We start from the raw sequence: 23,273 nt of genomic DNA on the forward strand, positions 1-23,273 counted from the left end.
GTTGAAAAGCAAAGACCTGATAAATGAAAATAAGAATATAAGAAATAGGAGAGTTACTAGGTCATTCAGCCCCTCAGGTCTGCCCTGCCATTCAACAGGATCATGGGTAATCTGCCCCAGAGCTCAGCTCCATTTTCATGGCAGCTCATCATAGCCATCAACTCCCAGATATTACAACATCTATCAACCTCCACTTTAAACCCTTTCAGTGATGGCACCTCCACAACTCTCAGTACTACATTAGTGTTTGATGTCTCTTGTTCCAAATGCATTATGTTAAACTGATATTCATTTATTTCACTTTTTTCTCCCTTTCACTTCTTAATCTAGTTTTCTCTTTTCCATTTCCAGTCTTTTCAGTTTGATTTCATAGCTTCCTAATTCCATCTCCTTAGCATTAACTTTCTCTGCTCTTTCTTTCTCAATTTCTGCTCCAACTTATCTTTTTCTGCCTTCTCTCGTTTCTTCCTTCTCTCTTTATGCTCCAGCTGCCTTCACTGGAACTGCATCTCACCCAATTCCCCTGTTTCACTCCCTGGAGAATCCACTTCTCTCGAGTTTCCCCAAAACCCAGGTGCTGTGCTGATCCTTCCATTTGCTTTCCCTTCTCAGCTCTGCCAGGTAATCCTGCCTCTAGATTGCCCACTAAATCAAACAACGTCATTTATGAAATTAGTCGCCATAAAAAATGACTTTTGAGGAAATTGGTAAAATGTTTGGCCCCCAATCTTGACACTGGTGTCCCCGTCTCATCGATTTCCTGAACAGCAGGTACAAGCTCTTAATATCTACCCTGTCAAGCTCCCTTTAGAAACATCAATGTCTCAATAAGGTCATCCCTCATTCTCCTAAACTCCAGAGACTTTACTCCTCCTTCATCCCCTTCCTGATGAAGGGCTTTTGCCCGAAATGTCGATTTTCCTGCTCCTTGGATACTGCCTGACCTGCTGTGCTTTTCCAGCTCCACTCTAATCTTGACTCACAGACAACCTCCCAATCCCAGGGAATATTTCATGAACCTTCACTCGACAGCTTCCAATGCAAGAATACATTTCCTTCAATGTGGAGAGCAAAACTGCTCAGTGTTGGACAGGGAACGTGATGACCAACATATTGAGTCCTTGTATGGTACCATGAACTCATTGGGGTTAATATTCATATCCCTCATTGGGATGGAGGCATCAAACAGAGGTTGTGGGATTGAACACCCACTATAGACCAAACCTGATCTTGGCGGAATGAAATTGAAAATGGGATGAGGTATATCATCAGGCACTTGAATGTTAATGTTGATCACTCTCTCTGCACCTTCTCTGTAGCTGTAACAAAGCCATCTTGACTATCCCTAATGAGTACTTGCCTTTCCAAACACATGTAAATCCTGTCCCTCAGCATCCCCTCCAACAACTTGCCCACCACCGGTGTCAGGCTCACTGGTCTATAGTTCCCTGGCTTTTCCTTACCACTTTCTAAAATAGTGGCACCACATTAGCCAACCTCCAGTCTTCCGACACCTCGCCTGTGGCTATTGATGACACAGACATCTCAGCACTGGGCTCAGTAATCACTTCCCTTGCTTCCCCTCGAGTTCGAGGGTACACTGGATCAGGTCCCAGGGACTTATGTGCTTTAAGACGTCCAGCACCTCCTCCACTGTAGGAGGTCAAGATGTCACTATTTATTTCCCCAAGTTCTCTGTCTCCCATATCCTTCCCCGCAGTAACTGATGAAATAATATCTCCCCCATCTCCTGTGGTCCCACACATTGGTGGCCTTGTTGATCTTTTATGGGCCCTATTCTCTTCCTTGTTACTCTTTTGTCCTTCACGTGTTTGTAGAATCCCTTTTGATTCTCCTTAACCCTATTTGCCAAAGCTATCCCATGTCCCCTTTCTCCCTCCTGATTTCCCCCTTAAGTGTACTCCTGCCGCCTTTATACTCTTCTAAGGATTCACTCACACTCTGCTGTCTGTACCTGACAAATGCTTCCTTCTTTTTCTTCACCAAAACCTCAGTTTCTCTCATCATCCAGCATTCCCTCCATCTCCCAGCCTTGTCCTTCACCCTGACAGGATCATACAGTCTCTGGACACTCATTATCCCAGTTTTAAAGGCTTCCCATTTTCCAGCCGTCCCTTTACCTGCAAATATCCGCTCCCAATCAACTTTTGAAAGTTCTTACCAAATTCCGTCATAATTGGCCTTCCTCCAATTTAAACTTTAACTTTTCGATCTGGTCTATCCTTTTCCATTTCCACTTCTATTATAAAACTAATAGAATTATAGTCACTGGCCCAAAGGTGCTCCCCACTGACACCTCAGTCACCTGCCTTGCCTTATCTCCCAATATTGGGTCAGGTTTTGTTCCTTCTCCACTCAATACATCCATATAATGAATCAGGAAATTTCCTTGTGCACACTTAACAAATTTCTCTCCATCCAAGCCCTTAACACAATGGCAGTCTGTGTTTGGGAAGTTAAGATCCCTTACCATAACCACCCTATTACTCTTACAGATAAGTGACATCTCCCTACGACTTTGTTTCTCAATTTCCCTCTGACTATTGGAGGGGTTTATAGGACAATCCCGATGAGGTGATAATCCCTTTCTTATTTTTCTGTACCACCCAAATAACATCCCTCAATATATTCCCAGGAATATCCTAAATACAGCTGTAATGTTATCCCTAATCAAAACGCCATTCCCCCTTCTCTCTTGTCCCCCTTTCTATTTCTCCTCTGGCATCCATATCATGGAACGCTAAGCTGCCAGTCCTGTCCATCCCTGAGCCATGTAATCGTTATGATATCCCAGTCCCATGTTCCTAACCATGCTCTGAGTTCATCTGCCTTCCATGTTCGGTCTCTTACATTGAAATAAATGCAGTTTAATTTATCTGTCCTACCTTGTTCTCTGCTTTTTTCCTGCCTGCTCTGACTGTTTTACATGTTCCTTTTCCCAACTGTACCAGTTTCAGACCGATCTCTTTCCTCACTATTTCACTGGGTCCCCCTCCCCTCACTAGTTTTTTTAATCGCCCCGAGCAGCTCCAGTAAATCTCCCTGCAGGTATATTAGTCCCTTTCCAATTCAGGTGCAATCCGTCCTTCCTATACAGGTCATTTCAATCCCATAAGAGATCCCAATAATCCAAAAATGTGAATCTTTCTCCCCTGCACCATCTCCTCAGCCACACATTCATCTGCTCCATCCTCCTATTCCTATCGTCACTAGCTCATAGCACCGGGAGTAATCCAGATATTCTTGCCCTCGAGGACCTACTTTTAAAATTCCTGCCTAACTTCCGATATTCTCCCTTTAGAATCTCACCCTTTTCCCTTCTGACGTGTACAATGATCTCCTGCTAATCCCATTCCCCTATGAGAATATTCTGCACCCTCTCCGAGATATCCTTGATCCTGGCTCCAGGGAGGCAACACATCATTCTGACATCTCACTGTTATTCTGAGCCTCTGACTAGAGAGGCACATGTCACCCTCCACTCTCTGTCAGCTTCACTTCATCGGGAGGATGAAAAGTGTTGGCTGGGAATTGGGCCCAGTTAGCTGAAGGTATGACGGCCAATGGCAGAGAAGGTAAAATTGGGGATGTCAGATTCCGAGACCGGATTATAGGAGCGCAGACACCTCGGAGGGTTGTGAGACAGGATGAGATTACAGGGATAAGGTGGGGAGGGTGAACGAGACACGGCTCCTCTGTGCAGGGAGAATGAACAATGGAGCCACAGACAGGACGGAGTGGGGACCCTCACCGCCTTTCTCCTCGAATACCTTCAGGAGACACTCCCATTGCTTCACACTCCTGAAGGTCATGTCAAAGTAGCCCCCTCTGGGGAAATCCTGCAGATACAAAATAGAAGATAGAACCCGCAGCAATCCAGGAGGATTCTCTTCAGGAAGAAGATCCGGTCAAATGGTGATCCTTCCTCCACCTTCTTCACAGTCACCCTGACTGGATTCATGACCTACCCCGCCCCCACCTCCACCTCCACCTCCACAGGCTTTGGTGTCAGAGCCTTTTCAGAAACATGGTACAGGACCGCCACCGCAGATGGCGGTGACACACATCCAAATCCTGGGGACTGTTGAAAATCAGAAATAAAATCAGAAAATGCTGCAAATCCTCAGCAGGTCAGACAGCATCTGTGCACAGAGAACCGGAGTTAAGAAACAGTTAAACATCGGGGATACAGCATATCCTGGGAGAGAGTGGATTGTGTGTAATTCCCCTTCCCAAAGATACAAGAAGCTCAATAGAGGATGCTATGTAAATGCAGCTTTGTCACCTTTCAGTGTTTGGATTTCTCCCTCAGGATTTCATGTTCCGGGTGCAGAGTGAGAAATGGAAACACAGAGAAATCCCAGTTCCAGACTGGGAAACAGGTGAAGAGATGGAGGATGGGACTGAAGCAGGGAGTAAATGAAGGAAGGAGAGACACAAGATATTTAATTTACTTTTTATTTTCACCATCTGACATTTATATTTGCATCTGATTTATTTAAAGTTTGGTTGTGATGTTACAAAGTATAATCTCAGAATTCAATAACACATTCAGTAACATCCTGTTGTCAATGGGAGGTTTCTGACCCCAATCCCTGACCCAGACCCTAAACCCGGGGGTCATTGTGACGTCAGGGAGGCCCCGCCCCTTTAACAGCTGATTCTCAGAAACAGGTTTAAACCCAAAACCTCGAAGAAAGGATAAAGTTTCTCAGTGAATTTATTCCCAGTGAAGGTGTGGAGATGGGACTTGGTGTCTGCGTTGTAAAATGAAACTGTCCCAGATTCATAACTGAGATAAACTCCCACCTTCCTGGGGATCTGACTGACACGGAGAGGAGATTGAGGAGAGGAGTTTATATAAAACTGATCCTCATCCCGCCCCATAGTCCAGAAACCATTCTCCGGGATCAGACTGACCCATCTCTTCCTCTCTACAGACTCTGAGGCTACTCCCAGAGTCCAGCCCTGATTCCCCCCCACCTCCACCTCCACCTCCCAGTAATGTCTCCCCGATGTGAATCCCTCTGATCCCAGGGCACAGGGACAGAGACAGTCTGTAAATCTCTTCCCGGTGTCAGGGAGACTCCTCCGGGTCCGGGTACATCTCAAACTCTTCAGATCCTCAGAGACTTCGAGCTGGGGACTCGCTGTTTCCACATCCAGGGTCACCGACACTGGGAGAGAAACACAGAGAGTTAGAGACAGTCCCTGGGTATGGGTCAGTGGGAGGTGGGGGGGGAGGTGTGTGTATTGGGAGAACGGGGATGCGTGTCATGGAGATGGGGTGGGGTGGATGTGTGCGGGGGAGAGGGGGATGTGTGTGGGGGAGAGGGGGATGTGTGTGGGGGAGAGGGGGATGTGTATGGGGGAGAGGGACAAATGTGCAGGGAGAGGGGAGAAGGGGATGTGTGCGGGGGGGAGAGGGGGATTGTGCAGGGAGAGGCGAAAGGGGAATGTGTGCGGGGAGAGGGGAAAGGGGGATGTGTGCGGGGAGAGGGGAGAGGGGAATGTGTGCGGGACTGGATGTATTCGGGGGAGAGGGGAATGTGTGTGGAGAGAGGGGAATGTGTGCAGGGAAAGGGGGATGTGTGCAGGGAGAGGGGGATGTGCGCGGGAGAGAGGGAAGGGGGATGTGTGCGGGGGAGAGGGGACAGGGGGATGTGTGTGGTGAGGAGTGGTGGGATGTGTGCGGGGAGAGGGGAGAAGGGGACATGTGTGGGGGAAAGGGAAGACGGGACGTGTGTGGGGAGAGGAAGACGTGTGCAGAGAGAGAGGGGAGGGAGGATGTGTGCAGGGAGAAGTGGACGTGTGTGGGAGAGAGGGAAGGGGGACGTGTATGGGGGAGAGGGAAGAGGGGGATGTGTGTGGTGAGGGGGTGGGGGAATGTGTGCAGGGGAGAGGGGAGAGGGGGATGTGTGTGGTGGGAGGGGTTTGGGGATGTGTGCGGGGTAGAGGGAGAGGGGATGTGTGTGGTGAGGGAGTGGGGGGGATGTGTGCGGGGAGAGGGGGACATGTGCAGGGAGAGGTGAGGGGGACGTGTGCAGGGAGAGGGGGATGTGTGCAGGGAGAGAGGGACATTTGTGGGGAGAGGGAGAACGTGTGCAGGGAGAGGGGAGAGGGGGATGTGTATGGGGGGTGAGAGTGGGATGTGTCTGGTGGGAGAGGGGGATATGTGCGGGGCGGGAGGGGAAGTGTCCGTGGTGGGGGAGAGGGGGAGCTGGGGTCTTGCTGTTTCCTCACCGAGGGTCACAGAGACTGGGAGGAAAAACAGAGACATAGAGACAGTCCCTGGCTATGGGTCAGTGGGAGAGAGTGGAGGGGGGAGATGTGTGTGTTGGGGGAACGGGGATGTGTGTCGCGGAGATGGGGAGGGGTGAATGTGTACGGTGGAGAGGGGAGAGGTGGATGTGTGCGGGGGAGAGGGGGATGTGTGTGGGGGAGAGGGGAGAGGGGGATGTGTGCGCGGGCGGCGGGGGGGTGTGTGGGGGAGAGGGGAGAGGGGGATGTGTGCGCGGGGGGAGGGGGGTGTGGGGAAAGGGGATGTGTGCGAGGGAAGGTGGAGAGGGTAGAGGGGGATGTGTGTGGGGGAGTGGGGAATGTGTGCGGGGGAGGGGAAAGGGGTTACATGCAGGGGGAGGGGATGTGTGCGTGGCGGGTAGAGGGGGATGTGTGTTTGTGGGGAAGGGGATGTGGGGAGGGGAATGTGTGTGGGTGGGAGAGGGATGTCAGTGTCGGGGTGGATGTGTGTGGGGAGGCATGTATGTGCAGGGGGGAAGAGGGGGGTGTGTGCATGGGGGAGAAGGGAGGGGGGAAGGTATGTGTGGGTGGGAGAGGGGGAGGTGTGTGGGTGAGGTGGAGAAGGATGTGTGTGTCTGTGAGGGCAGGGATGTGTGTGTGTGTAGGGGGGAGGGGGATGTGTGTGTTGGGGAGGAGGGGTGTGTGTGGGGGGGGAAGGGGGATGTGTGCGTGTGTGGGGGGAGAGGGGGATGTGTGAGTGGTGGGGGAGAAGGGCATGTGTGCGTGTGTGGGGGGAGAGGGGAATGTGTGTGGGGGGAAGACGGAGAGGGGGATGTGTGTGTTGGGGGGAAGGGGGATGTTTGTTCAAGCTTTATTCAAGCTTTTTCCCTCAGTTTACACCCAATGGGGTATAGCTCCAGCTGCCTCAGTGAGAACAAGCTCCTGTTTGTGGGAGTCCCACTGTCATTCATTATTTTCCAATATCATGGGGGAGTGAAATGTGTTTCCACAAAATTGGAAATGAAAATGCTGAATATGATCTCAAAATACCAATTAAATCTCCTGAAATCCAATGTCATTGAAAGGAATTCAGCTGGCCCTGGGTAGACTGAAGTCGGGGCCATTGGGAAAGAGCTTTATTGAAACAGTGGAGACAGGTCAGAGAATGTTCACTCGGTCGGTTCCTGGGATGAAGCAGTTTCCTTGTGATGAAAGGTTTCAGGCTGGGGCTGTACTCATTGGAGTTTAGAGGAATGAGAGGTTCTTATTGAAATGTATAAGATGGTGAAGGTGTTGACAGAGTAGACATTGAGAGGCTGTTTCCCATCGTGGGGAAACCTGGAACCAGGGACAGAGTTTCAAAGAAAGGGCCCTGACAATTAACATGGAGATGGGGAGGGACTTTGTGTCTCGGGATCATTAATCTTTGGAATTCTCTCCCCCTCGGGAGCAATGGAGCCCAGTTCATTGAATATATTGGAAGCTGAGTTAAACAGGTTTTTGATCAATGAGGGAGTTGAAGGTTGTGGGAGTCAGGCAGGAAAATGGAGTTAAGGTCACAATCAGATCAGCCGCCATCTTTATGAATGACAGGGCAAGCTCTCGGGGTCACTCCTGCTCCTGTTTCTGATGTACAATGTTCACATGGGATTTTCACACGGACATTGCTTTGAGTTGTCAGCTTTTGAGTTGCTTTCCTTCCTGTGTGTTAAAAAATGGGTTGAACTTGCTTTCACACTCCCAAACTCCCTTCCACTCTGGAAACAGAAATAATAAATAGACTGAAGAATTTAGAGTCATAGAGTTGTACAGCACGGAAACAAATATCTGCTGATCAGATATCCTCAATTAATCTGATTCCATTTGCCAGCACTTGGCCCATATCCCTCCAAACCTTTCCTACTCATCTCCCCATTTAAATGCCTTTTAAATGTTGTAATTGTACCAGCATTCACCACTTCATCTGGCAGCTCATTCCATACACAGGTGGCAGGGTACGTGAAAATGTTGACCCTTGAATCCCTTTTAAGTCTTTAACACCCTCACCTTAAACTAATGCCCTCTAGTTTTGGACTCCCCTACCCAAGAGAAAGCCTTGTTTGTTTACCCTATCCATGTTCCTCATGTTTTTATAAAACTGAAAAAGGTCACCCCTCATCCTCCGACGCTCCAGGGAAAATAGCCCCAGCTGATTCAGTCTCTCCTTATAGTTCAAACGCCCCAAAGCAGGCAACGTCCTGTCAGCCTTGTATAAACCCTTCCAAGTCCCACAATGTCTTTCCTATCGCAGGGAGTCCATTGAATGCAGTATTCCAAAAGTGACCGAATCAATGTCCTGTACAGCCACAACATGACATCCTAACTCCTTTACTCAAGGCACTGAGCAGTAAAGGCAAGCATACCAGATGCCTTCTTCAAGGGCTTTTGCCCGAAATGTCGATTGTCCAGCTCCCTGACCTGCTGTGCGTTTCCAGCACCACTCTAATCTTGACTCTGATCTCCAGCATCTGCAGTCCTCACTTTCACCTTCTTCATTGCCCTGTCTACCTGCAACTCCACTTTTAAGGAACTATGAAGCTGCACCAGCTGGCACTCGCACATCCTCCACAGGTCAGCTGGGTCTGTGACCATGTGGAACACAGTATTGGTGTAAGCCGGAAAAATCCCTTCCAGCCCCGGCCTGCGCAGAGCGAAACCTGTAAGCCGCTCACACAAGAGGCACAGGAATGGCACCACACAGGGAGAATAAAGCTGGGTGGACAGGGGCCAGCCCTGACACACTCCTCTCCCACAGCGTAGGGGCACCGTCAGGGACCCATTAACCTTCACTGGGCACTCCGCGGCGGCATACAGAACTCAGATCCTGACCACAAAACGTGTCCCAAACACCAAAGCTGACAGAGTCCCGAGGTGCCAAGGGGAGTCGAATATGTCCTGGTAAAGATTTTGTAGTTTGTGCTGAGGAGGGAAACCGGGCACCAATTCTTTAACAAATGGAGATCCTCTTCTTCGGCAACAGTGATGACAGCCCTGCACCAAGAAAGGGGCATCTCTCCGGTCACAACACATTCCTTCTGGATATCCCAGAATGCCCCGAGGAACCCCACTGTCAGCCCATCCAGCCCCGGGGACTTGCCCCTGGAAAGACGGTCGAGGGCATGGGTCAGCTCCAAGCTCAGAGGGGCATCGAGCCTCTCAGTATCCTTAGGGCTGACCTGCCACAGCTCCTCCCACAGCACTCTGAGAGCTTTCTCACTGGACGGATCCAGAGAGAAGAGAGCCCGATAATAGGCCCTCACTTGGACCCTGATTCCCTCCAGATCCAAGATGAGGGATCTGTCATTGGAACAAGGTGCTGCCGGTGGATCCTGGGCATTTTTCCCAGTGAGTAGAAGAAGGGGAACAGGGGGTCGGGATCCTGAAGGAACTGGATCCGTGATCTTGGATTTCTGCCTCTTCCTCACTGACCCCCACGTGAACTGCTGACAGAGAGACGGGCGTGAGCCTTGCCCACATCTCACTGTAGCCTCAGGGAGAGGAAGCCCCACCCCCACACCCCCTTCTCCCGCCGGTCGGGAACTGACAAAACAAGTCCCAGACCCGCTGTCCTCCATCAGGAGGTTGTTAAAGGGCCAGTACGCCCACCTCACCCTGACGCTGAACGGAACAAGCTCCCTCCTCTACACCAGGTTGTGAACAGAGAGCAGTTCCTGTCACATTGAACAGAGGATGGGTACATCCTAGAAATGTAGAGGTGGGGGTCAATTCTGGACCCTCCGACCCCAGGCCTCACAAAGGGAAAGGCAATGGAATCAGGATGGAGAGTTGACCAGACATCTACCAAGACCAAGTCAAAGGTCTTAACCAAGTGTTAGGACACAAGGTGAATCTTTTCTATGTTGCTGGTTTAAATTAGCAGAGGGGTTTACCCTGTGTTGTAACAGTTTGGGGGCTCGTTACCAGGATTTGAACAGTTTGTGTCTCAGATTCATGGTTTGAACAGGTTTAGACAGATTTGAATAGATTTGGGGTATGAGAAAGCCCAATAGATTTAAACACTTGCAGGTTATTATCCCAGATCTTTAAATAAAACATAGGTGAGACAATTTGTTTAATTTCGGTGACTTGTGGTTGGTTAATTTAAGAGTGAGAGAAATAGTTCTTCAAATTGCGAAAGAGGTTCTGGGATTTGAAAGTGATTCTCAAATTTGTCAAGAAAGTTTAGAAGGAAAGAAAAAGGCCATACTTTTAGAATTAACAAATAAGTTAGATTTGGGTTTAACCGAGGACAAAAGTAAAGCTGACATCGTAAAGGAGTTACTCAAATATGTCAGAAAAACAGACAAGTGTAGTAGAGGTAGAAAATCTTAAATTAGAATTGAGGAGTTAGAAGATAAAAAAAAGAGACAGAGAGGAAAGAGAGAGGGAGGGAGATGAGAGAGAGTGGAAAAAGAGAGAGGAAAAAGAGAGAAGGTTCTGAGCTGAGCAAAGAGAGAAGAAAGGGAGAGAGAAGGGGAGAGAGAAGAAAAGGAGACACAAAAAGAGAGAAAATTTGAACTTGAGAAGTTGCAACTTCGCAAAGTCAAGTTAACAGAATTGAGATTAAAAGACAAGGTACTGATGCAGACAAATATGTCAAAACTCTGCCACATATTGATGAGAAAGGTGTTGAAGCCTTCATTAGTTAATTGAAGAATTTGCAAGGCAGATGGAGTGGTCCGAAGATTTATAGGTGATCCTAGTTCAGAGTAAACTGGTCGGCAGAGCTAGTGAGGTATTTGCCGTACTGTCAGATGAGGGGTCAAGAGATTATGAAGAGGTCAAACACGCTCTTTGAAGTGCTTATGATTTGGTACAGAAGCATTTCACAATAGTTCAGAAACATAAAGAAGGAACAAGGTGAGACATATGTTAAGTTTGAAAGAATTAAACATAGTCATTTTGGTAGATGGGTGCGAGTCTTAAAGATAGTTCGGACCTTTGAGGCTCTAAGAGATATTATTCTACTGGAGGAGTTTAAAAACTCACTTCCAGAGATGGTACAAATTCATGTGGAGGAACAGAAAGTTCAGGACGTGAGAAGGGCAGCAGAATTAGCAGGTGAGTGCATGTTGGTGCATAAGATAAACTTCCAGCCAGACTTTCATCCTGTGAGGGATAGAAGTTGGGAGAAGGGGAGATCCTACACTACGAAATAAACCTTTCTTGTGCGTTATAATTGATTGTGTAGGTCCCCTCCCGAGAACTGAAAGTGGGAACCAGTACTAGTTAACCCTAATGGATGTGTCTTCCGGATTTCTGGAGGAAAAATTCCATTACGGAGTATCAAGGCAAAATGGGTGGTAGAGGAGTTAGTAGCTTTCTTCACAGGGTGTGGGCTACCCAGAGAGATTCAGTCAGATCAAGAGTCAAATTTTACTGCTAGGCTGTTTAAGGAGGTTAGGATAGTGCATGTCATTCTGAATTCCAGGAAGCTTTGGAAAGATGGCATCAGACCTTGAAGACCATGTTGAGAGCATACTGTCAGGATTACCAGAATGATTGGGATAAAGGTATCCCATTCCTACTGTTTGCCATTAGAGATGCCCCAAATGATTCTACTCAGCTCACTCCCTTTGAGTTAACATTTGGGCATGAAATGACAGGCCCTTTAAAATTAATTAAGGAAAAATGGACAGGACCAAAATCGGAGATCTCACAATTAGATTATGTATCGGTGGTGAGTGAGAAATTAAATTGAGTAGGTGGGTTTGCTAAACAGCACCTAAAGAGGGCACAGCATAGAATGAAGCAGGTGGCAGATAAAAACTCTGAGACTTTGACGTTTTCCCAAGGGGATGACGTGTTAGCACTGTGACCAGTGATACAAGATCTCTTCAAAGCCAGGTTTAGTGGTCCCTATCAAATTGAGAAAAAGTTGAGTCAGGTGAACTATCGAGTAAAGATGAGAGATAGGAAAGAACGGTATCAGGTATGTCATGTGAACATGCTGAAACCGTATTACACAAGAGAGAAAGAACTAGAGAAACAGGTGTTAGTTATTGACCCGCAGAGTGAGGAATCAAATCCAGATGATGCGGATTTTGAGGTGTCTCAAAATAGATTAAGAAAATAAAGAAGTCCTTGAGGAGTGGGATAGTTTAGTAAACTACCTGTCTCAGGAGCATAAAACACAGTTGAAAAGTTTTTTGCTGCATTATCAGGACAAATGTAAGAATCAGCTGGGGATGACTGATGCTGTGGTACAAGAAGTAGATGTAGGGAATACTGCTCCAATAAAACAACACCCCATGACTGAATCCTCAAAGTCAGACAGGTCCAGATGGAGGTGGAGGCCATGCTCGAGAAGGACATCATTGAACCAAGCCAGAGCGAGTTGAGTTCACATCGCCTTCGTTCCCAAACCGGACAGAACTCAGTGATTTTGCATGGAATATCAGAAGGTCAACACCATTACAAAATCGGATTTCTATCCAATTCCAAGATTGGAGGACTGTATTGGGAAAGTTGGATAAGCCAGTTACAAATTGAACTTACTGCGTGGTTACCGGCAGGAATCTTTATCAGAGATGGTTAAAGAAATTTCTGCCTCATATGGGCTATATCAATTTAAAATGATACCCTTAGGACTGAAGAATGCACCCACCACATTCCAAAGACACATAATGGAGTTGTGGTTGGGTTAACAAATTGTCCAGTCTGTTTGGACGATGTAGTAATCTTTAGTAAGTTTGGAAGGTTGACCCCACAGAATGCAAAGATGAGGCCGTCAAGGAATTTCCACGACCAACCTAAAAGAAACAGGAGCTTCAATTTTTAGGAGCAGATTCTATTAGAAGTTTGTTACAAACATCAGCAGTGTAGTGGCACCGTTAGCTGATTTGCTGAAGAAGAGCACAAAGTTCCAGTGGACAGAACAATACCAGGGGGCATTTGACCATTGGAAAGCAATATTAACCACTGCACCAGTTTTAGCTACACCAAACTTTTCAAAACCTTTTGTAAATTTCCAACAATGCTAGTGACATGGGTGCTGGAGCTGTACTGCTGCAGGAAGATGAGGACGGCATTAAACTGCCAATTAGTTACTTTTCGAAGAAACTTGACATCTACCAGAGGAAATACCCCACGGTTTAAAAAGAACTGTTGAGTTTGGTACTGGCCTTCCAACATTTTAATGTGTATGTCACGAACAATGTGTCAGAGACGGTGGTGTACATGGATCATAATCCTCTACATTCTTGGAAAGCTTTAAAGACAAGAAAATGCGACTATTTCATTGGACTCTTATGTTACAGACTTTTAAATTTTATGCCACACATGTTGTGGGTCGCAAGAATGTAATCATAGATGCATTATCGTGGATTTAACTGATAAAGTAGACAAGATACATCTTTCAATGTTATATTGATGTGGGAAGAAGTTAATATGAACTTAGATTAAAGTCATATGTGTGTCATGATAATGTAGTGAACGGTTTGAGACAAAATAAATGAAACAATTTTTTCATTACGATGGTCCATTTGTTTCTGGGGAAGAGTTATGAAGTTGTGGGTGTGTGTACTTTTAAAAGTGTTGAAAAGCTAGCAAGGACTTAGAGAAGTACAGAGTGTCTGGAACAAGGTAACAATGTAATACTTGGTTGAAACAGCTAGAGTAGCTGGGTTGCTATGGAACAAAAACAAATTCAAATTTGATCAATCAATTTAAATTATGCCCCAAGATACCAAACTGCAATCAAATTTGAATTTAGCATTTTGATATTAAAACCAATTAAACGATCTGATGTTCTGTGGTATAAAACCAAATATTTTTGAATAGTTGAGAGAGAACTATCGAAAGACCAACAGATGAAGGCTGCTAGTTTAAGAGCTCTCTGAAAAGTACCTGTCTCTGAAAGAAGTTAATACAGCAGAACATAGAAACTGACCTGGAGCGAATCTACAGCAGAAAATCTGCAGAGGAAACTCGGCAAAGCTGACTGGTTTTGAAATGTGATTTTTTTTTTGTAAATCTTCATCTGGATTTTTTAATGGACTAATATTGTAGAGTGGGAGGTATAAGAAAGGGTTAAGAGAAAGGAGTTGTCAATAGTTGTTCACTAATATTGTTTGTTAAACTTAAAGAATCAAGTTCTTCCATTTTTTTCTCTAAGTAGTGACTTTTGAAATACTTCTTTGCCTTTCGAATTTTAACAGTTTACAGCCTGGGATGAATCTTTTCTGTGTTGCTGGTTTAAATTGCATTGGGGTTTACCCCGTGTCATAACACAAGTCCCTCTACTTCTCCACCGATGCTGAGCTCTTCTGGATATCACTATGGACCCTTCCCCAAGGGTACAATTGAGATTTCCCCCTGAGAAAGATAGGTTCACCATCACTGATGGAGCTAAGAAGAATAGACACTCCCCCAAAAAAGCAGGTCTGATCAGGTCCCATCCAAGGTGCACATATGTTCACAAAGTGAAGCTCAGTGCTTCTGAAACAAACCATGAGCTGGAGTAGACGGCCTGGCACATGCTCTTTGACCCTCATGATCTCCAGCTGGAAAAAAAGGGGCCAACAAGATAGCCACCCATCAGAATTGGAGGTCAGGTGACTCATGAAGACCCTTCCCTGCCTGTCCAGGAGCCACGAAGCTTCATCTCCTGAAATGGTCTGGGTTTACTGCAGGAGGCTCACCGTGTACTTCCATTCCCTGAGGAGGGAGAGGATATAGAATCTGTGCTGAGCCTTCCCGCTACTGTTAACATTGAGGTTGGCAATGGATGTCTTCATGGCTGCAGTATGTACCACCACACCAGTTAAAACAATGAAACCCAACTTAGTGAGCGGGGTAGGGGTGGGGTAGCGGACAGACGCTTTTTCCCTTCCACTCCCTAAGGACACTGCAAAGGAATCCCTGGCACAACCTCTTTGTGTTCTTGTCCATTCCCGCGGTTACCAAGAGCTGGCGGGGAGACATGACCAGAAACAGTAGAAAAGTCCACCGATCTACCTCCAACCAGACTCTGTCTCAGTGACAGAGCACCGCTTGGAAAATCTCCTGGAGTTCTCCGATGGGAATGAGGGGGACCTCATCCGCGAGCACCACTTCTAATTCAGTGGTGCTCCTGACCAACACCCAGTTCTCCTCCAGGTCATCACCTCTGACCCCTGACACCATCCCCCACATTGAGTGAAAGGTGTTGTCCCAGGGTAACCGGGCAGGCACACCCCTGCCTCGATCTCACCCCCAGGGTCGACAGCAGGAGGATCCGTTGCAGGAACCTCCAAGTCTTGGACTATACTAGACTCTCTTAAAATGTTGATGAAAATCTGAGGCCCCCCTGGTGGACAGCGGTTCAGAAATCTGCTGCACTCCCATTGCTGGGTCACCCCTCCATGTATCTGGGAAAACATTCCCCAATCAGGATGGGGGTGGTGCCTGACATAAAGGCCTGGGAGGGAGGGAGGAGGCCTGTTCCTTCATCATGACCATTCAGGGTACCCTCAGGGTAACTAACCCCCACCTCAGTCCCCAGTCACCACAGACAAGACCTTGTCACCCTCCTGTTCTTGTGGCTTGGACAAGTCCTGAGCGGCCTTACCCACCCACCTCAGCCCCTGAGGGGTCTGGTCCAGTTACGATGGACTGTGGGGTTCGTGTCCCCCCTCCCCGAGTGAGGAGGGAGAGTTGTTTCCACCATTCAATCACAGCTCCATAAGTTTTTCTACACCATTTTCCTGCTTTCTCCCTGTAACGTTTGATACCCTTGACAACCAAGAACCTATTTATCTCAATCTTAAATAGACTCAATGACGTGGCCTCCACAGCCTTCTGTGGCAGTGAATTCCACAGATTCACCACTCTCTGGCTGAAGAAGATTCTAAAGGATCTTCCCTTTATTCCCAGGCTGTGCCCTTGGGTCATCATCTCTCCTACCAATGGAAACAGCCGCCCAATGTCCACTCTGTCCTGGCCATTCAGTACTCTGTAAATTGGTTCCCCCGATCTTTCTAAACTCCACTGGGTATATGCCAGAGTCCTCAAACATTCCTCGTATTTTAAGCCTTTAATTCCTGGGATCATTCTTGTGAACCTCTGGGCCTTCTCCAGGGCCAGTACATTCTTCCTGAAGCATGGGGCCCAAAATTGCTCACAATACTCCAAATGTGGTCTGATCAGAGCCTTATAAAGCCTCAGAAGTACATCCCTGCTTTCATATTTCAGTCCTCTCGAAATAAATGTCAATATTGTATTTGCCTTCCTAACTACCAACTCAACCTGCAAGTTTACCTTAAGAGAATGCTGAACCCGGACACCCAAGTCCATTTGCACTTCAGATTTCTGAATTTTCTCTCCATTTAGAAAATAGTCTATGTCTCTATTCTTCCTACAAAGTGCATGACCTCACACTTTCCCATATTGTATTCCATTTACCACTTCTTTGCCCACTCTCCTAACCTGTCCAGATCCTTCTGCAGCCTCCCTCCTCCTCAGTGTTACCTCTCCCTCTACTTTGTCTCATCTGAAAATTTAGCCAGAATGCCCTCAGTTCTTTCATCTACACCATTAATCTATAAAGTGAAAAGTTGTGGTCCCAACACTGACGTTTGTGAAACACCTCTGGTCACTGGCTGTTGTCCTGAGAAAGACCCTTTTATCCTCACTCTCTGCCTCCTGCCAAACAGCCAAGCTTCTCTCCATGCTGGTACCTTGCCTCAAACACCACGGGCTCTTTTCTTACTTAGCAGTCTCCTGTGTGGCACATTGTTAAAGACCTTCTGGAGTCCAGATTGATAACATCCATTGACTCTCCTTTGTCTCAGGTGCTCATTACCTCCTCAAAGAATTCTAGCAGATTTGTCAGGCATGACCTTCCCTTGATGCTACCTTTGCCCCATTTTACCATGCACTTCCACTCATCTCTGCCCCCGATTCCCATGAAGTTCTTGTATACTCCTGGTGCCTTCCACCGTGAAGACTGATACAAAGCACTATTCAGTTCCATTCCCATTTCTTTGTCATTGTTACTTCTCCAGCTTCATTTTCTAGCAGTCCAATGTCCCTCTTATTGTTCTCTTACCTGTTATGCATCTAAACAAAAACTCTTGCAATCTTCTTCAATATGATTTGTTCGTTTACCCTCATATTTCAACTTCTTCTCCCTTGTTGTTTTTTCAGTCATCCTCTGTAGGTTTTTAAAGGCTTCCCCTTCTCTGGCATCCCTCTAAGCATTACCAGGGGGCTAACACCTTCAACATATTGTCTAGCTAACACCAATTGTTACATTTAACCTGAGAATGCAACTGGGTTGGGGGGTCGTGAGTGTGACAGAGAGTATATATGTGTGCATATGTAGAGTGTCTTAAGTCTGTGAGGGGGTGCATGTGTGAGTGTGGGAGTGTGTGTGTGTGTCTGGGGTGATGGGTTGTGAGTGTCTGTGTGAGAGAGTGTATATGTGTGTGCGTGAGTGTAGAGTGGTTTAAGTCTCTGAGAGGATGCATGTGTGAGTGTGGGAATGTGTGTGTCTGTAAGGGTGTGTGTGAGTGTCTATGTATATGTGTGTCCGTGTGTATGTGTGTATAGGAGTGCCTATGTGTGTGTGTGTGTTTGTATAGTGCAATGGTAGTCACCTGTAGTGTGACATGAACCGAAGATCCCGGTTGAGGCCCTCCCTATGGGTATGGAACTTAGCTATCAGCTACATATTCCTACACACACACACACACACACTCACACAGGCACTCCTATACACACACATACACACAGACACGCACATAGACACTCACATACACTCTGACAGACACACACATTCCCACACTCACACATGCATCCTCTCAGAGACTTAAACCACTCTACACTCACGCACACACATATACACTCTCACACAGACACTCACAACCCATCACCCCAGACACACACACACACACACACTCCCACACTCACACATGCACCCCCTCACAGACTTAAGACACTCTACACTCACATATGTACACTTATACACTCTCTCTCACACTCACGACACTCCCAACCCAGACACACACACACACACAAAGACCCACATGCACACATATATATATGTATTTTGTGGAGTGAATTTGTACTTGCAGAGTAACATTGTACTTTGTTCAAAAACTGCATGAATTCATGTAAAACTCTATTATCTCACTACTTAGTTTAGAATCAATCTAAATATCATGGCACAGACAGAGAATACAGGGGGCTAACACCTTCAACATATTGTCCAGCTAACACCAATTGTTACATTTAACCTGAGAATGCAACTTTTAAGAAAAGATTTTGCGATTTACACATGAAAGAAGTGAAACTATCATGGTATTTGAACAGATGAAAGACTCAACAGACAATCAAGGTATTTTTCAATGTATAATTTCAGTTACATCACACTGTAAACTTCTGCGATAAATTCTGTGCCTTACAATTGTGTCCTCCACTACCACCTGATGAAGGAGCGTTGCTCCAAAAACTAGTGTGCTTCCAAATAAACCTGTTGGACTACAACCTGATGTTGTGTGATTTTTAACTTAATTTTCCCAGACACACTCCGATGTCCAGCGATACATGAATTCAAACAGCAAAGGCAGTAACTGTGCAGGTTCACTGTGGTGTCAGTTTCTTTCTCAAATGGGGCAGAATATTGTCCTATTATTAGAGAATATCTCCACCCATCCCCCTCCCCAGGATGGGGGAAAATGTATTCAGGAAGCAGCTGAAGATTTCTGGCAAAAACACTCCCCTGAGAATTCCTACAGAAATGTCCTTGAGTTGAGATGATTGACCTTGAACACTCACAGCCATCTTCCCTTGTGCTCAGTTTCACTCCAACCAGTGGAGAGTTTTCCCCAATTCCTGTTGACTTCAGTTTTGGAGAGCTCCAAGCCAAATACTGTGTCGATATCAATGACGGTGAAAGCCATTATTATCCAGCTTTAGTTATAACTGAGCATTAATTATACTGTCATTAATATTTATACACATAACAATCCAAATTTTAAAACAGGAATCAAAACAAAGCAACTTATCAGAGCTTTACCAGGTTTAATAGTTTCCAGCATTTCGTTCCACACAAGAAATGGTAAAACAATGTTGAAATTTTCGGGAGACAGGGCACCATCTGTTAGTGAGAGCTCATTACTATTATCACTAATCCTGCAAACAAAACAAAATAATTATTGTAAATTCATCACAAACACTTCCCTGAGTAATTTTACTGAGTTTCAGTAAAGTACATGTCCTACCTCCTCTCCTGAGATGCTTCCCCCGAAACAAACAGAACACCAATCTGAGTTGACAGAGACTGACTGTCCATATCTAAAAAGCAGCAATTGCACTCACATTGTTACAACCTGCTGAGCATTGTCAAGTCTGATTATTGCAGACATGGAATAGAAAGAGGATGTAACACAAAGGATATTGAAGAGCAGGAGAAGGTCAAAAAAATTCAAACAACTGTAAAGGATTGAAGGAAACATTAATGTATTTTACTGAAGTAAACATCTGATTTGAAAGCTGGCAATTATGAAAGGGATTGATCCCATAGATTTAATCAACATGTTTCCATTTCTAAAGAACCTGAAAACTGGAATATATGAACATAATCTAATTACAAATAAACCCAATGGGGAGTTCAGGAGAAGGATTGTTATCAAGAAAGTGATGGAAGTATGGAATCCACTGTCACACAGTGCGATTGACACAAATGTATAAACAGAAAAGTAGGGAAAACCATGAGGGAGAAAGGAGCAGAGGGAGATAGTGACAGGGGGAATGAAGGAGGATGGGTGACTGCATCTTGTTGGGACTGTTCACAGTCACTTTCACTGAACTAATCTGAAATATAATCCCTCACCTTCAGAAATACCACTCTGTCTTTTCGTTCCAACTGTTTCTCCAACGTTGAGAGTTTCTCCTGAAGAGAATTTAAATTATCTTGAATTTTACAAAGATTTCGCTCCATTGGTTTGAGAATGTTTTCCTCTTGTTCCCTGAGATCTCGGAGTAAACTCTGCTCTTTCTCAGTCAGCATCTGGTGCATTTTAGTGAACTCGGATTTGATGTGGGTCTGCAGGCTGCTGGATTCCTCCTGTCAGGGGAAATATAAATACAATATGTTTCTGCAAAGTTTGTGAGAAGATTTGTAGCTCGGGTGCTCGTTGTTGTGGTTCTGTTCGCCGAGCTGGGAATTTGTGTTGCAGACGTTTCGTCCCCTGTCTAGGTGACATCCTCAGCGCTTGGGAGCCTCCTGTGAAGCGCTTTTGTGATCTTTTCTGTGATGTTTCTGCAATAAAAAATGAACAAATCAAATTTTGAAGCTGATCTCCATGGGACTTTACTCGAATTTTTGAAATCTGCTGTTTCTGCTGCCGCTCCATTTCTAGAGCCGCCGATTTCTTCCCTGTGAGAGATTCCAAGGAAGATTTCACCCGATCCTGGGATTGGAAGAGAAAATCAGAAAATAAAAGTATTTTAATAAAATAATTTTAATAAAATGTGATAAAATAATCAGGGGATGGAATGTGTTTCCTTTTACCTTGTAGATTCCAGCAGCTTCTTTAATCGGCAGAAAGTTGTGAGATTTGTGTTCCCAGGAATCTCTACAAATCACACAGATCAATTTCTTGTCAGTTTCACAAAACAGTTTCAGTTCTTCCTGATGTTCCTCACAGTGATGTTTACTTTCCTTCTCTTGTGGATTCAGATTTAATGTTCGAGCTTTCTCGGCCAGATTCGCTAAGGCCCGGTTTCCTCTGAGGGATCTGTCCGGAAACTCCTGTCTACATTCCGGGCCAGGAGTTTATCTCCTGCTTTTCCCAACTCTGGGTAATACAGGAGCGGCAGAAGTTGTGTCCACAATCCAGTATAACCGGATCGGTGAAGAAATCCAGACAAATGGGACAGATTACCTCCTCGGTCAAACTCTCTCCCTGCTGTCTGGAATCCATGTCCATCCTCAGCACTTCCTGATTCAAACCCCTTTCAGTTCCAATGTCCCTGCGCTGCTGAACACATTTAGCTCAGGCAGCACCGAGATGGTGATAGTTCATACAGGGCTTCCTTTCTGTATCCACCGGCACCGTCCATCGCAGAGTCTCGGACTAATTCGCCGTCGGCTGGATGTGACTGGAGCAGCTCCCTCGGGTAAACTTTCCCCAAGATGGAATTAAACGGCACTTGAAAGCGACGCGATTTCTGTTGAGAAAACTTTGCGATGTCTCACCTTTGACCGTTTACAGAAAGGAAGAGGATGGCAGCTTCCGGAACAAGTTTACAACTTCAGTGAGAAATTACAATTGCAGCATTTCGGAAACTGTCACCGGGTGAAGAATATTTTAATCTGAAATCATTTCTTCATCCCCCCCACGGATGGGGAAAGCAGGACCCCTCGCTAACATTGGGAATGTTTTGTTCCGATATGATCCGGAATGTGGGTTATTGGAATGAAAGAAATTCTGGAGGGAAGTTGTGAAAGAAAATGCACTTACAGAAAATGTGAGAGAAAGTGCCCAGCGAGAGGCCACTCAGCCGGTCACTGATGGAGAAACTGGAAAAGTGAGCGTCAGTGTCATCCCACCTTCCCCCTTTTGGGATGTGGCCCTGTAAGGTGGGGTACATTTCCCAGTATGTTTAAACCTTGAGGGTTTCTGCCCCCATTCCGTTTTCAGGAAATGAGTAGCAGACCCCAAACTCCCAAACCTGAGTGAAAAATATTCTCCCTACATTCTCTCCCCCGATCTCTGTTGGTACATAACTCACTGAAGAAAATTACATTTTATTTTTGGTGGTGGTTGTTAAGCTCCTGGCCATAAGACCATAAGACCATAAGACATAGGAGTGGAAGTAAGGCCATTCGGCCCATCAAGTCCACTCCGCCATTCAATCATGGCTGATGCGCATTTCAGCTCCACTTACCAGCGTTCTCCCCGTAGCCCTTAATTCCTCGAGACAACAAGAATCTATCAATCTCGGCCTTGAAGACATTTAGCGTCCCGGCTTCCACTGCACTCCGTGGCAATGAATTCCACAGGCCCACCACTCTCTGGCTGAAGAAATGCCTCCGCATTTCTGTTCTGAAATGACCCCCTCTAATTCTAAGGCTGTGTCCACGGGTCCTAGTCTCCTCATTTAACTGAAACAATTTCCTAGCATCCACCTTTTCCAAGCCATGTATTATTTTGTACGTCTCTATTAAGTCTCCCCTTAATCTTCTAAACTCCAACGAATACAATCCCAGTATCCTCAGCCGTTCCTCATATGTTAGACCTGTCATTCCAGGGATCATCCGTGTGAATCTCCGCTGGACACGTTCCAGTGCCAGTATGTCCTTCCTGAGGTGTGGGGACCAAAACTGGACACAGTACTCCAAATGGGGCCTAACCAGAGCTTTATAAAGTCTTAGTAGTACATCTCTGCTTTTATATTCCAACCCTCTTGAGATAAGAGACAACATTGCATTCGCTTTCTTAATCACGGACTCAACCTGCATGTTTACCTTTAGAGAATCCTGGACTAGCACTCCCAGATCCCTTTGTGCTTTGGCTTTATTAATTTTCTCACCATTTAGAAAGTAGTCTATGCTTTTATTCTTTTTGCCAAAGTGCAAGACCTCGCACTTGCTCACGTTAAATTCCATCAGCCATTTCCTGGACCACTCTCCCAACCTGTCAAGATCCTTCTGCAGCCTCCCCACTTCCTCAGTACTACCTGCCTGTCCACCTAACTTCGTATCATCGGCAAACTTCGCTAGAATGCCCCCGGTTCCCTCATCCAAATCGTTAATATATAATGCGAACAGCTGTGGCCCCAGCACCGAACCCTGCGGGACACCGCTAGTCACCGGCTGCCATTCTGAAAAAGAACCTTTTATCCCAACTCTCTGCCTTCTGTTAGACAGCCAATCCTCAATCCATCCCAGCAGCTCACCTCGAACACCATGGGCCCTCACCTTGCTCAGCAGCCTCCCGTGTGGCACCTTATCAAAGGCCTTTTGAAAGTCTAGATAGACCACA

The 23,273-nt window shown here is 46.2% G+C and overlaps 1 protein-coding gene and 1 pseudogene across 2 annotated transcripts; both read right to left on the bottom strand.

Moving 5' to 3' along the window:
- Positions 1 to 4,491: 4,491 nt before the first annotated feature.
- LOC148140051 (butyrophilin subfamily 3 member A1-like) lies at positions 4,492 to 20,251 on the bottom strand. Its single transcript, XM_087979221.1, has 4 exons — positions 20,117 to 20,251; positions 19,506 to 19,578; positions 19,301 to 19,416; positions 4,492 to 5,198 (listed from the first exon to the last, which is right to left on the bottom strand). The coding sequence occupies exons 2-4, from the start codon at positions 19,574 to 19,576 to the stop codon at positions 4,672 to 4,674; spliced, it is 714 nt and encodes a 237-aa protein (XP_087835347.1). The 5' UTR covers positions 19,577 to 19,578; positions 20,117 to 20,251; the 3' UTR covers positions 4,492 to 4,671.
- Positions 19,586 to 21,984, bottom strand: LOC122541557 (nuclear factor 7, ovary-like; annotated as a pseudogene). Its single transcript, XR_015753020.1, has 2 exons — positions 20,798 to 21,984; positions 19,586 to 20,696 (listed from the first exon to the last, which is right to left on the bottom strand). The product of XR_015753020.1 is annotated as a nuclear factor 7, ovary-like (transcript).
- Positions 21,985 to 23,273: the final 1,289 nt, after the last annotated feature.

The sequence above is a fragment of the Chiloscyllium plagiosum genome, unplaced genomic scaffold (genome assembly GCF_037043375.1).
Source record: "Chiloscyllium plagiosum isolate Xiang-an unplaced genomic scaffold, Cpla_swu_hap1 HiC_scaffold_35, whole genome shotgun sequence".
Lineage (NCBI taxonomy): Eukaryota > Metazoa > Chordata > Chondrichthyes > Orectolobiformes > Hemiscylliidae > Chiloscyllium > Chiloscyllium plagiosum.

Bases quoted from the DNA above. Each gene is read 5' to 3' on its own strand.
- LOC148140051 (XM_087979221.1), bottom strand. From the start codon at position 19,576: ATGGACAGTCAGTCTCTGTCAACTCAGATTGGTGTTCTGTTTGTTTCG. The intron at 19,417-19,505 runs GTAGGACATGTA...TTTTGTTTGCAG, and splicing joins GAAGCATCTCAGGAGAGGAG to GATTAGTGATAATAGTAATG. The intron at 5,199-19,300 runs GTAAAGCTCTGA...TTTCTCTCCCAG, and splicing joins GCTGGAAACTATTAAACCTG to TGTCGGTGACCCTGGATGTG.